This window comes from Struthio camelus, chromosome 11, assembly GCF_040807025.1.
Source record: "Struthio camelus isolate bStrCam1 chromosome 11, bStrCam1.hap1, whole genome shotgun sequence".
NCBI lineage: Eukaryota > Metazoa > Chordata > Aves > Struthioniformes > Struthionidae > Struthio > Struthio camelus.
The window spans coordinates 25,482,458-25,494,632 of NC_090952.1; the positions used below are offsets into that span (position 1 = coordinate 25,482,458).

General features: G+C 60.4%; 1 protein-coding gene across 6 annotated transcripts in view; it reads left to right on the plus strand.

The window, feature by feature from the left end:
* The window catches only part of DLG3 (discs large MAGUK scaffold protein 3), a 61,122-nt gene that overhangs the window by 43,789 nt on the left and 5,158 nt on the right, over window positions 1–12,175 (plus strand). For 5 of the 6 annotated variants that reach the window (XR_011143559.1, XR_011143560.1, XR_011143561.1 and 2 more), the window contains 8 exons: window positions 3,419–3,595; window positions 4,692–4,767; window positions 8,230–8,275; window positions 9,025–9,066; window positions 9,746–9,796; window positions 10,624–10,725; window positions 10,914–11,086; window positions 11,681–11,790. Coding sequence is in view for 3 of the 6 variants with exons in the window: in XM_068957581.1 (XP_068813682.1) it covers window positions 3,419–3,595; window positions 4,692–4,767; window positions 8,230–8,275; window positions 9,025–9,066; window positions 9,746–9,796; window positions 10,624–10,725; window positions 10,914–11,086; window positions 11,681–11,790 (777 nt within the window). In the remaining 3 variants the exon portion in view is untranslated. Of the gene's footprint in view, window positions 1–3,418; window positions 3,596–4,691; window positions 4,768–5,418; window positions 5,519–8,229; window positions 8,276–9,024; window positions 9,067–9,745; window positions 9,797–10,623; window positions 10,726–10,913; window positions 11,087–11,680; window positions 11,791–12,175 lie in introns of all 6 variants that reach the window. The other variant, XM_068957582.1, reaches the window with a different exon arrangement.

The window sequence follows — 12,175 nt, forward strand, 5'->3', positions numbered from 1 at the left end:
AGGAAACAGTCAGTGGGCCCTTTGGAAAAGATACCGCCTGCCTCTGCCCAAATCCTGCCGTGGCCGGTGCCGGAGCGTTTTGTGCCCTGATCCTGGAGCGGCGTGCAGGTGAAGCAAACGCACGTTTAAGGATCCCTTTCCGGGTGCGCAGAGGAGCGGGGCCGTGCTCGCAGCCGTCGGCTCCGCTGCCCCCGCGTCGCCCCGGGACCCGGCGCAGGGGTGTGGGGCTCGAGGTCGTGCCCGGCGCTCGCCGGGGACGGCTGCGCGCCCTGTGTGTTGTTTCTTTTTTTGGAACCTGCCTGACCAGTTCCCCGGGGCTCTCGCTCGCTCTTTGTTCCTGCTGGCCCTGCTCTCGCAGGGGTGTGCCGGCCACGCACGCCGCAGCCTTATCTTTTGGCACGGCTCCGAGGGTTACTCGCCTCTCGCCCAAGGGCCCTGCCGCGTTCTGCAGTTGGCTCCTGCGTGCCGAGCGCGGAGGAAGAGGGGTTGTGCCAGGTTTCTGTTCTGCAGAGGCTCCCGCAGGAGCAATAGCTGGTTCAGCAATAGCGGATGAGCCGTGGCCTTGAGCAAGCTGGAAATGGGAGACAGACGTGGGGGCTGGTGAACCCGGAGGCACAGGACTGCATCAAGGCGGTGAGCGCTGGCGATGTTCAGGTTGCTTCGCAAGGAGACCTCCCCTAGCCGGAGCTGAAGGGGTCTCCTGTTCTCCTCCTCCCTGTTCAAGCTATTTTGACCAACTTACTTGCCCAGTCCTAAGGGCCTGGAAGGTTTTCTTGCCCTGTGCTCCCTTGGCAGGGAAGGAGGGTTGAAGGAGGGTGGCTGGAGATGGCAGCTCGTTGCTGCTTTTTGGTGGTCTGCCTCACAGTCCCTGCCCTGGATGGAGGTGGCACCAGTCTCTTGCTGGAGCCGGCTCCAGGGCCGCTCTGCCCAAAGGCAGCTGTGTCTTTCTTTTCAGCGTTGCAAACCAGATCTGGCATGTAGACTCACTGTCTCTCGTGCAGGCGGGTGCTATTGTCCACTTGTGCCTTACGCTTGGGAAGCGGAAGGCACGTTATGGATGCCGAGTTGAGGTACGCTCAGAACGGACAGTTTTTTGTAGAAGGTTTTTTCTGGCCTGGATAATTCCCAGCTCCTCCAGCTTGCGCACTGACACCATCACCACGCCTAAGGACCTGCAGGTAGATCTTGGCTGCCTAGTCTAAGCCGAACCAACCTGGTGCTTTTCCTGCAGCTGCGTCTGCTCCACGACGTGCGTACAATTTAGCCAGTCAGTACAGCGGGCAGAAGCAAGGGCTGGAAGCAGAGGTGGCTTTCCTGGCCTGGCAGGAGTTGCTGTTTTCCTCCGGTCCCCCAGAAAGAGGAGCCCTAGCTCGTTCAGAGCTGCATGACCCGCCATGGGGCAACCTGCACTCTCTCCCCTCAAGCCACCTCTGTCAGCAGTGCAGGGCGAGGGGACCTTTCTTGTTAAATGTAGCAGGGAAACAATTTTTGAGTTATCTAGGCAGCTAGCTCCGCAGGAGGCGGGTGCACTGCATGCCTGTTGCCTTTACTCTTTACAGAAGCCATAGTTAAAAGGGACCCAGCCTAAAAATCAGTGCCACTTGTGTTGTTTCAGGCTCCTTGGGGGCTCCTCGTACTGGAAGGGGGTGATGAGGAGGGCTGGGGGTGTTGCTTATTGTGTTTTCCCCCGTCTTCAAAGGCAGCCCCCCTATGTCTCGTCTGGGTTATCCCTTCCTCTGCACGCATGCTTGGTTTCTCCTGTTCTCCGTGGGGAGTCTCAGCAATGCGGCAGAGAAGAAGGGGAATAAGGTTGTAAACGTTTGATCTCTGGATGGACCTGAAACGCTGAGCTGGAGGTTGCTATTGTCCCTTGCAAAGGTCATGCTGGAGACTCATTTCAGCCTGGTGCGGAGGAGGAAGACAAAGGAGAAGGGAGGATTTTGAAAAGTCTCCCGGTAGCAAGAGAAGCAGCTTCCTGCCGTGGCTGGAAGGTGCAGCTGGTGCTGCCCTGGGTTGCTTGCACACAAGCCAGCGCTTTCTTACCCTGCTTCAAGGAAGGTTTGTCAGTGCTCAGGTCTGAGGAAGACAAGTGTGCTTGGTTCTGAGATCTGACGTGGCTAAAATTAGTTATGTGGAAAGGCACTGAGAGCAGCTTGTGGATGAGGGCTGCAGAGCTGGTGTGTGCTAAAGCCTTTGGTCACTTGCACAGGAAGAATATTACTGTTCCCCTTCTTTAGTTTAAAAAAAAAAAAACGACCCAGAGGTTAATCTTTCTGTAGCTGGATAGTTTAATATTGCAGATGAAGCTCCTGTGTTGTAAACTAAATAAACTGTACTTAGGGGAAGCGTTTACAAGTCTGGAAAGGAACAATTGAGGCAGGCAGATAAACATTCAGGTGGATTCATAATTCACAGTCTCTGGAATAAAATCCCCACACACGTAAATAAAAGCCAATTCTAAAAATGCCTGGCAGGCTATTCCTGTGTGGCTGCCCACCAGCAGCAGGGCAAGACGATATCCTATCTCTCTCTTAAAAAGCCCTCCTAGTCCCCGAGGAGGGCTGGCAGGACATTCGGTCGCTCTGCGCCGTTCCTCTGCTCCCGGCTCCATAGGCAGGGGTTCGGAGCCTGCGCACGAGGGGTGAGCTGCCCGCTCCGCACCTTCGCTTCTCCAGGACTGACTGCTGCACCAGGAAGGGATGAGGCCCAGCTCGCGTGCAGAGCAGGGAAGAAAAGACAGTTGTATTTTGGTCGTCTTGATGGCCAGCGAGGAGGGAAATGCTTTTGCAGCATGCACCCAGACTGGGCCACAGCCCGGCCCCTGCAGCCGTGACCGGGAGGGCAGAAGGTGTCTGTGGGGGAATGAGCTGGTGGGCAGCACGCAGAGGAGCTGGGGGACAGAGATTGCTCGTGCTGGACCCGGTAAGAGCACAGGAGGGGTCCTTGCTGGGCTCCTACGGAGGGAAGGTGGGTGGACGTGGAGCTGGGATGGCTTTTTGAAAGTGCACCCTGGGATATTGTGCACATGCTGTTGTGTGTTCTCGAGACTGCGGGAACTCTTGAGTGTCAACCTGCTTTCTAACCACAGCGTTTTTCCACGTACATGTGGTTCGTGTGTATCTTGCGACTAAGGTCAAGAGCTAGTTTGGTGGTCCAGAACTGTTGTTTCTGTATCCACGCTTTCGGGTTTGTATCTAGCACTTCAGTCTGTGCAAGAAAGGGTATGCTATTAGCTGTACAGCACAGCTAACCACAGCAGGAGGTTTTCCAAAAGGATAACTTAAAATACTTGAAGATCCTAGGGCTGCAGTGCCCTAGGAGATTTGCAGTGCTGCTGCTTGTGTGTTGCCCTCACCTGCCTTGCCGGCTGCTCAGCTCAGTCGAGGAAGGCTTCACTCCTCTCTCTGCTCCTTTGCAGAGCCCTGTTTGACTATGACAGGACCCGGGACAGTTGCTTGCCCAGCCAGGGGCTCAGCTTCTCCTACGGGGACATTCTCCATGTCATCAACGCCTCTGATGATGAGTGGTGGCAAGCCAGGCTTGTGACGCCCCATGGCGAGAGCGAGCAGATTGGAGTCATCCCCAGCAAGAAAAGGTGAGTGCCCGTCGGCAGGAGCTGTCACACGTGGCAGCCCTCGAGACCCTACGCCCGGAGCTTCTCAAAGCGGTGCCACGTGGCGGGACTCTCCCCATGGTCTCAGCACTAGGAGCCCATCTGCCCTGCTGTGGTGGAGCAGCGTGAAGGGCGCCAGGGTGGCAAGCTGGGGCTGCACGCAGGTCTCCTTGAAGTGGTGTTTTCCAGAGCTGGACTGACTGCAGGTCAGGACAGGAGCCCTCAGCCATGTAGCATCCAGCACGTGGTGCCCGTGGAGATGGAGAACTGGCGTTAGCCAATGCTGGGCTCTAAGCAAGAGCAAAGAAAATCACAGCAGCAACACAAGTATCAGGCTGTTCTTTGCAGCCACTGACAGTTTGTCCAGCTCTGTGAGCCAAGTCCCATTAAATGGGCAGTTGTAGAGCCCAGAGAGCAGAGGAGCTGGCTAACTACCATCGGGCCTGCAGGTCTGCAGCCTCTGTGGGCCCCAGGTCCAGACTGATCCTGGTGGGTAAGACAGAGGCAGGAGTCTGTCCCCTGCTGCTGCCTGCAGCTTGCTGGCTGTTTGCACAGCTTCTGTGAGCACAGCAGTCACCTCCTGCTGTAGAAGTCGGTGCTAACAAGCCCTTTGGCAGAGCCGAGCTGAGTGAAACGGGAGCAGGGTTTGAGCAGAGCCCTGCTCCCTCCACGCTGCTTCTCCAAAGTATACGCTCATCCTTGCTGCCCAGAAGGTGAGCTGGCCTTCATCCCCTCTGGGACTCCTCCCAGAGCTGAGGAGGAGTTCCTCGCTCGCATGTGTGCCCCATCTTCATCTGTCCTCCATCCCTCCCCCTCCTAGGAAGGCTGGTTTGTTCCCTCTCCTACTCCTGCAGACTTGGAGTGTGGTTTTCAGTCTTCTGGGGTCCTGGTCTTGGTCAGGCCCGGGACAGGCTGCCACCTCAGGCCATCTCAGGAAAGGAGCCCTCCTTCACGGAGGGGACCACCATCCAAAGATGCTCCGAACTGCCTGGGCAGCTGAGCACCACATCGGGCCTGGCAGGGGGAGGATCACGTACACAGGACTAGCAGATCTTTCTCCCTTTTAACTTCCAATCAGGGTGGAAAAGAAGGAGAGAGCGCGGTTGAAAACAGTGAAGTTCCACGCCAGGACTGGCATGATAGAGTCCAACAGGGTAAGTGCTGGAGGTGGGACGCAGCAGGTCGTCCTGAGCCTGTAGCTAGCGGGGGCAGGATGGATCCGAGCAGACAGTGCAGCATTCCCCGCTCAGGTGGCAGCTGGAGCGTTACCAAAACAGAGCAAAGAGCAGAGCAACTGGACTTTCCTCAGGCATCCACCCACCTGGCCTGGCCCAGCACGAATCCACCTTGACTCTGCAGGGGTTTGAGCAGGAGATGTGAAAGCGCTGGTGAAGGACACCCGGGTCTGTAGCAGAACGTCCTTGCAGTGGCACAGGGAGCAGAGCACGTGCCACCACGGCCCATGCACAACACTGGTGGCTTGGAGCTGACTGCAGGCAATTCATGCAGCCGAGTGTAGCCTCCCTCCTACGGAGTGCTTGAGCAAAGAGATGAGGAAGGGAGAAATGGCCTTGCTCCTGCAAAACTGCTGATGGGCTAGTCAGCTTCCCAACATCCCTGAAAGCACATTTTTCTCTACACTTAATTTTTCTCCTGCATTATAGTTTTCATGTAATCTTCATGATTTCATTTAAGGGTAACTGCCCTGACACAGCTCCTCATTGTCTCTTCATTTTAATTTTTCCTGCATGCGTTAAACGCCATTGTTTTTTCTGTCCTCCCTTCCATCTCCATGTTCTTCACAGTCGATCAAAACGAAACGTAAAAAGAGTTTCCGCCTCTCTCGAAAGTTTCCATTTTACAAGAGCAAAGAGAACCTGGCCCAGGAGAGCAGCGGACAGGAACGTAAGTAGCAGCTGGCCAGGGAGGGCAAGCGTGCAATCCCCACCCAGACCCCCACCTCCTGCCTCGGGCAGGAGAGGCTCGACACGTTTTCTTTGCCAGCGAGCCCGGCACCTGCCTGCTTTGGGCCAAATTGGACGACTTCTGCGAGGCTTTTCCCCAGGCAGGCAGAGGCCAGGTGTGTGGTGTGCAGTACCAGCAGGCTCCTCGGAGCTCCCCAGGCTTTACTCCCAGCCAGTGGTTTCCTAGGCATAATCAGTCATGGATTTGACCCTAGGAGCAGCTTCCCTCCCTCAGGAGATGTGGGGAGAAGGGATCTTCCCTCCCTTGCTGAATGCTGGTGGGAGAAGTATTGGCAGCTCCCCTTGCCTTCCCCTCAGCCGCTGTGCAGTGCTTGGATCGGGTTCTGTACTCTTCAGTCCCGGCTTCAGCTAGGGAGAAAATGGGGCTAAAAATAAAGGCAGTGACTCCTGTAGTGCTTGGGGCAGATGCCGCCAAGATGAGAGGGACCTCATCACTTGTTCTCGTCCCTTTGCACCCACCAAACTCCCAGCCGAGAGACCTGACGGCAGGCAGGCTCTCCCAGCTGCTGCATGTCCAGCTGCCTCTGGCCCTCTTTGTCCAGCCTCTGGCGTGTGCACAGGTTCTCCCTCTCTTTCTGTCTCTCATGTTTGATGTCTTCATCCTTTCACAAGTTTACACCTGCCTAAACCTCCGCTCTGCCTCCTCCTGCTCTCTCCCATGTGCTGTGGGCTCTGCTCCCTCCGTTCCCCCTATGCCTGCCAAGGGCTGCTCGCCTCCCAGAGCAAGGGGCGGGCTGAGTTGCTCAAAGGTTGTCTCCTGTATTTGTAAGGGCTGAGGATGTCCTGGCTGTGCCCGCTACCTCCCAGGGAAGGAAGCGACTCGAGCTACGTCTTCCCGAGCGGCTCGGCCCTTCGCTGTGGGCACGAGGGAGCTGTGCCCTGCCATGCGGAGGAGCTGCTGACGTGCAGTGACAGAGGCACGGCTTTGGTAGTTGGCTCCAGACTCCGGGGAATACCCAGCTCTCTCATCCGGCAGCTCCCTCGGGCTCCCAGCAAAGGCAGATTCACCGCAGCTCCCTGGTGTCTGCGCAGGAAGCTGCCTTCTCCCTCCCCTCCTGCCGGCAAGCCGGCCAAGGGGGTGCCCGGGCACATCCTGGGTGCTAAACGAGGATGGGAGAAGGGGAGGGTGAGCAGGGCCCTGGGGACAGCTCTAGGCTTGAGAATTGCCCTTTCATTCTCTGGGACGTGCGGCTTGTCACCCCAAATCCTTACATCGGCCAGAGCAGGCACGTTACACTGGGGAAAGCCAGTAGGTAGAAATCAGTCGAGAAGGAGCTGTAGAGAGGTCATCGTGGAGACGGCGTGCTTTGGGGAAGGGCTCCTTTCCCCCCGGTATCCCACCGCAAGGAGAGAACAGCCAGCCCCGGCCGGGCACAGCTGCTCACCTAAGCCAGCCCTCCTTTTTCCAGATGCTCCGTTGCATCCGCTCCTTCAGCAAGCGTCCGTGGCGAGAGCCGCGGTCCTCGCAGCAACGCTCTCCCTCCGCCGGGTGCCAGGCCAGCTCTCCCGGGCCGGGTGCAGGGCCATTGCTGGAGCCGGGCTGCTGCAGAGCTGCCCAGGTCCCTCGCCGGGTGGCTGAGGCGCTCACAGCCAGGTTTCGGCGAGCTTAGCAGCCAGTGTGAGCCTCCGGCCTGCGCTGATGGCCGAACTGCGCGTGCAGGGACGCGCCGTAATGCCTGCAGAGCGTGTGGCCACGCGCGCAGCAGCCGTGCGGCCGCAGCTGGCGGCTGACAGCGCTCCCCGCGCTGTGGGAAGCGCCGAGGATGGGGCCTGTCCTGCGCGCTCTGGAGAAGGAGGTGGCTTTGCAGCGGAGGACAGAAAAGCCTAGGAGGGAAAGGGTGCGGGGACAGGTAGTGGCTCTCGCGCAACGGCCTTCACGGCCCCGGTCAGCTCCGTGCCCAGAGCCGAAGGCTTGTCGAGGCGCTTCCTTGGCCAGCCCCGCGGGGACGGGGCAGGCTACGTCCTGCTTTGCTCGTCCACGTCAGAGCAACCCGCAGGCGGCTCCCTGGCCCTGCTCTGGCGCGCTGGCTCTGTTCCCGGTGCGTTGCAGGCAGCCGGTGGTCCTTCCCCCGTGTTTTCGTGGCCCGTGCGAGCGCTGGGTTGGGGCAGCTGAAGCACGAAGCTGGGGTTGGGGGGGGGGAGCCTTTTCCTGCCCTGCTGTTAGAGGAATAGCAGCGCTCTTGCCCCCTGCAGAAGGGCAGGGCTAACCGAGGGGAGACCAGAGCTGCTGCAGCCCGCACCAAAGCCAAGCGAGGCGGCGTGGAGCGATGCCCCGGCCCTGCTTGCCGGCGGCGCGGAAGCGCTGGCCGAGCGACTCTTTTTTCCCAGGCCGCCGCCGCTCCCCCCCTCCCCGGAGCGGCTCGCCGGCCCCCCGGGGCGCAGCGGGCTGCCTGCGAGGGGGGCTCAGCAGCGCGCGGCGGGACGTGGCGGTCAGCTGGCTACGTCGCCGCTGGGGAAAAAACAACAAAAAAAAAGCTCTTACCCTCACTTGCGGTTGCAGCTCTGGGCCGTTGCGCACTCTCGTCACTAATGCTCACCTGGCTCTGTCTTCTTCCTCCCCTCTCTCTGACTCCCCCTCTCCTGCGCTCTCTTTTCTCCCCCTCTCCTACTTCTTGCTCTCTGTGAAATCAGGACTTCCCTGGGTTAAGTGACGATTATTATGGAGCAAAGAACCTGAGTAAGTCGAACCTACGTGCGCACCGTTCGCTTTTCGTGGCTGGCATGCCTGGTGAGGTCTGGGGGGAGGCCGGCCTCGGGCTGGCTGCTGGCGCTGCCCTGGCTGCAGGGGACGAGGGGCCCCGGCGGGCCCGGAGCGGGGTGGGGGGACGCGGTGAATCCCTGCCGTCCCCTAAGCGCGCCCGCGGCTGCCTGCCGCATCCCGAGCAAGCCCTACCTGCTCTTGCTCGGAGCCGGGCCCCGTTTCGAGTGGGCCGCCCTGTTTTGGGCCGGTCGGCGCCGCCGGCGCGGGCAGGTGGCGGCGGCGGCGGCGATGACCGAGAGCCAGCTTCCCGGCGGCCTCCTTCCTCGGGGGCAGGTGAAAGCGCTCCAGAGTGCTTCCAGCTTCCTGCGGGGCAGCCAGGCCGCGCACCCGGAGCTGCCACCGCCTGCCTGGAGCCCCTCGGCCCTGCCGCCCGGGGGGGGCCGGGTCCCGGAGGCAGGCAGCGGCGGGGGGCCCGGGCCGGGCAGCGGCCGGGAGCTCCCAGCGCTGGCGTCAGCCCGCGCGAGCAAAGCCCCGAGCTCTGTCCCCGTCCTGTCGCTGTCTCGTCTCTGTGCGTCCCGGCACCGTCCCCTGCGAAGGCCAGCTCGCCCCGGCCCTCGCTGCCTCGGGCGGGTGGCTGCTGCTGCTGGGGCGCGCTGGCGGCCCGGGCCTGCGGCGGCGGCGGTGCTGGCTCTGACCGGCGCTCTCTCTCTCTCGTTGCCTTGCAGAGGGGGTGACGTCCAACACCAGCGACAGCGAGAGCAGCTCCAGTAAGTGTGCGCCTCGGCCGCTGCCTCGCTCCCCGCTTCCGTCCCGCTGGCGTTCGGGTTCGGCGGCTGCTGCTCCCCGGTCAGGTGCAGCGGGCAGCTGCCGGAGCCCCAGGCCGGCGGAGGGCGCGCGGCTCCGGCTGCAGCGGGAACGCTCCCTTCGCCGCCGGCTTCCCGCTCCGCCGGTGGCAAAGCGGCGCCAGCCGGAAACGGGCGCTCTGTCCCCCCGTGGGTCCTCTAGAGCTCTGCAAACCTGCCTTGATGCTGTTGGTGCTGTCAGGCAGATCAAGAGAAGGACTTAGTGCAGGAGCACAGCCGGGAGGGCGGAAAGGCCTCTCTCCAGCGCTGCTCCGGGCTGGATCTGTGCACGGCGGGGAGAAGGGGGAGCGTGGGCCAAAGGTGCAGGACAAACCCCCAAAGTGCCTCGGCTCTCGAGCGTAGCAGGCAGGCGCCGAGCGGCACCGTCCCAATGCATAACTGTGGATAAAGGCTGGTGGCTGCGTGCCGGCCGCGCTCCCCGGGAGCTGCCGGCGGGGTTGCGCCGGGACGGGGACAGCCTGGGCGGCGGGGAGGCCGGCTGGGGCACGAGCAGGCTCTTTGCAAGCATGGAGAGCCCGTCTCGGGTTGCAAGCTGCCAGGACCGGTGCAAACACTCACCTGCCTCTCCGTGGCTCTGTTTCAGAAGGACAAGAGGACGCTATTCTGTCGTATGAACCGGTGACGCGGCAAGAAAGTAAGTCTGGGCGCTGAGCTGCCCTTCGTCCTCTCTGGCGTGCTGCGGCGTTGCGTCCAGCGTCCCCGGTCGCAGCCTGCAGCCGCTGAGCGCGGGTGGCCCGGGGCGATCCCCTGTCCCCGTCTGCCGTCACGGCGAGACATGGGGCGCGCTCTCCCTGCCTGCGGGCTCAGAGCTGCGTCCAGGCAGCCTGTCTCCACCAGGCCCAGGTACAAGCGCTCGTGATTGATGCTTCTGGCCTTCGCGCGGCCCCGTAGCAGCGAGTCCCACAGCTCACCTGTGTGTTAGGTGGGGGAAAGTCCCCCAGCTTGTTTTCGGACCTCTTGTGTGGTCGTTTCGACAGCTGACGCCAAGCACGTTGGAGCATGTCTTTGCTCTCTCCTAACACTGATTTGTGTTGAACCCTTGTTAAACGCTCATTTCCCATCGTCCCTTTTCCAGGCTCAACGGGCCTGGCCTCAGCAGTCTGGCCTTGGCAGAGGCTGTAGCAATTTGCATGATCCTGTTACCCTGAGTTTGAAAGTGGAGAGGAGGAGAAGGGACTGGCGCTGTGCGGCGCTGGGCTGCCGCGGCCCTGTGTGGCTGAGCCCCAGGTGCAGACCTGGGCTTGGCGGGCTCCTGGCCAGCCGTGACGCTGGGACCTCCCTGGGCTGGCCCAGCCGCCGGAGCAGGGCAGCTCCTCGTGCCCGCGTGGCGGATGCACCCCTGGGTGCTCCAGCAGGAGCTGTGGGACCGTCACGGCAGGGGCTGGCTTGTGGCCAGAAGCAACGGCAGGGTCAGCTTCCCTGAGTGCAAATTTGGTCTCAGGTTGTGGCTTTTGTTTGCAGTTCACTATGCGAGACCAGTGATCATCCTGGGGCCAACGAAGGACCGGATTAACGATGACCTCATCTCTGAGTTTCCACATAAGTTTGGTTCCTGCGTGCCGCGTAAGTCCCAGCGGGTGTCCGGTGCCCTCGCCACCGGGAGCGCTGCAGGGGGAAAGGGAGGGTGGTTCTCCCACCCATGGGGTTTGAGCCTGGCGGCCAGCGGCGTGGGGAAGGAGGGCCACGGGCACGCAGGCTGACGACCTTGCCTGGAAACTGGCGGTTCGCTCACGAAGCCTGCTCTCCTTCAGACACTACCAGGCCTCGGCGTGAGAACGAGGTGGACGGACAAGACTACCACTTCGTCGTATCCCGGGAACAGATGGAGAAGGATATTCAGGACAATAAGTTCATAGAGGCCGGGCAGTTCAATGACAATCTTTACGGGACCAGCATTCAGTCAGTGCGGGCAGTGGCAGAGAGGGTGAGTGTCAAGCAGCACGGCTGCGTGCCCGCGACTGTCGCTGTGCCAGGCAGCGTCTGGCCCAAACCTGGACACGTTCGCGTTGCTCTTCCTCTCCCCTTGCTGTTAGTGAAGGGCTGTAACCATGTTAAGCAAGTGAGGAATGAGCCTCTCCTCCCTGCAGAGCCCTGCCAAGCCACATGGCTGCTTTTCTCCATCGTGTCACTCCACCTCGGTGTCTTGTCTCCTTTTTCCAAACTCCACCCAGAAGCCTGGCACCGGCAGCACCAGCCTCGTGTTTGGGAGTTCACGGGGCAAAGGTGCCCAGCGGTGGTTGGGGGAGCAGAAATACTGTCTGTGCAGGTGTACCGGACTGTACCGGCGGCTTCTAAATAATGCTTCAAACGTTCAGAGAGTCAGTCCCTTAGTGTTGCTGCTGCTGCCCTGCCCTGAGCAGGCAGGAATGTTAAGGCCATTGGGAGTTGGCTCGTGTCTCAGGGCTGGTGTTTCATCTCCCTGTCTCCTCTCTTTTGTAAGCATGTCTGTAGGAGGAAGCTGCTTTTTGCACAGAGCAGGCTGTGTGGGTAGGTCTGACCCTCATCATCTCCTTTCCAGGGGAAGCACTGCATCCTGGATGTATCTGGCAATGCTATCAAGAGGTTGCAACAAGCACAACTTTATCCCATTGCCATTTTCATCAAACCAAAATCCATTGAAGCGCTCATGTAAGTGCAATGTGTGTCCTTGGCCTCTTTGGGGCAACTAGCCCAGGAAAGTCGGGGCTTCGTGTTTCTGCTGCCTCTGGTTCTTAGAAAGCAGCAGAGGCTGCTGCTCGTGCTGAAAGTTTCCCTGTTAAGAGCAGCTGGGACTGTTGCCGTCTGTGGTGACCCTCCACATCCCACGGCAGGTCTAATGCCATGGTGCATCCTGTCTCCGTGGACTGCTCTGGCTTAAAGCCCTTCATTTGCACCCGAGAGGATAGGCAATGTAAAAACGTTTACAAACGTGGCCGATGTAACCGCCTCACCTGGGTGCTTGAATGTGGCCAGGAGAGCTGCCCATGGTCCATAGTGCTGGATCACAGCTGGGTGGTGGCAGAGCCAGGGACAG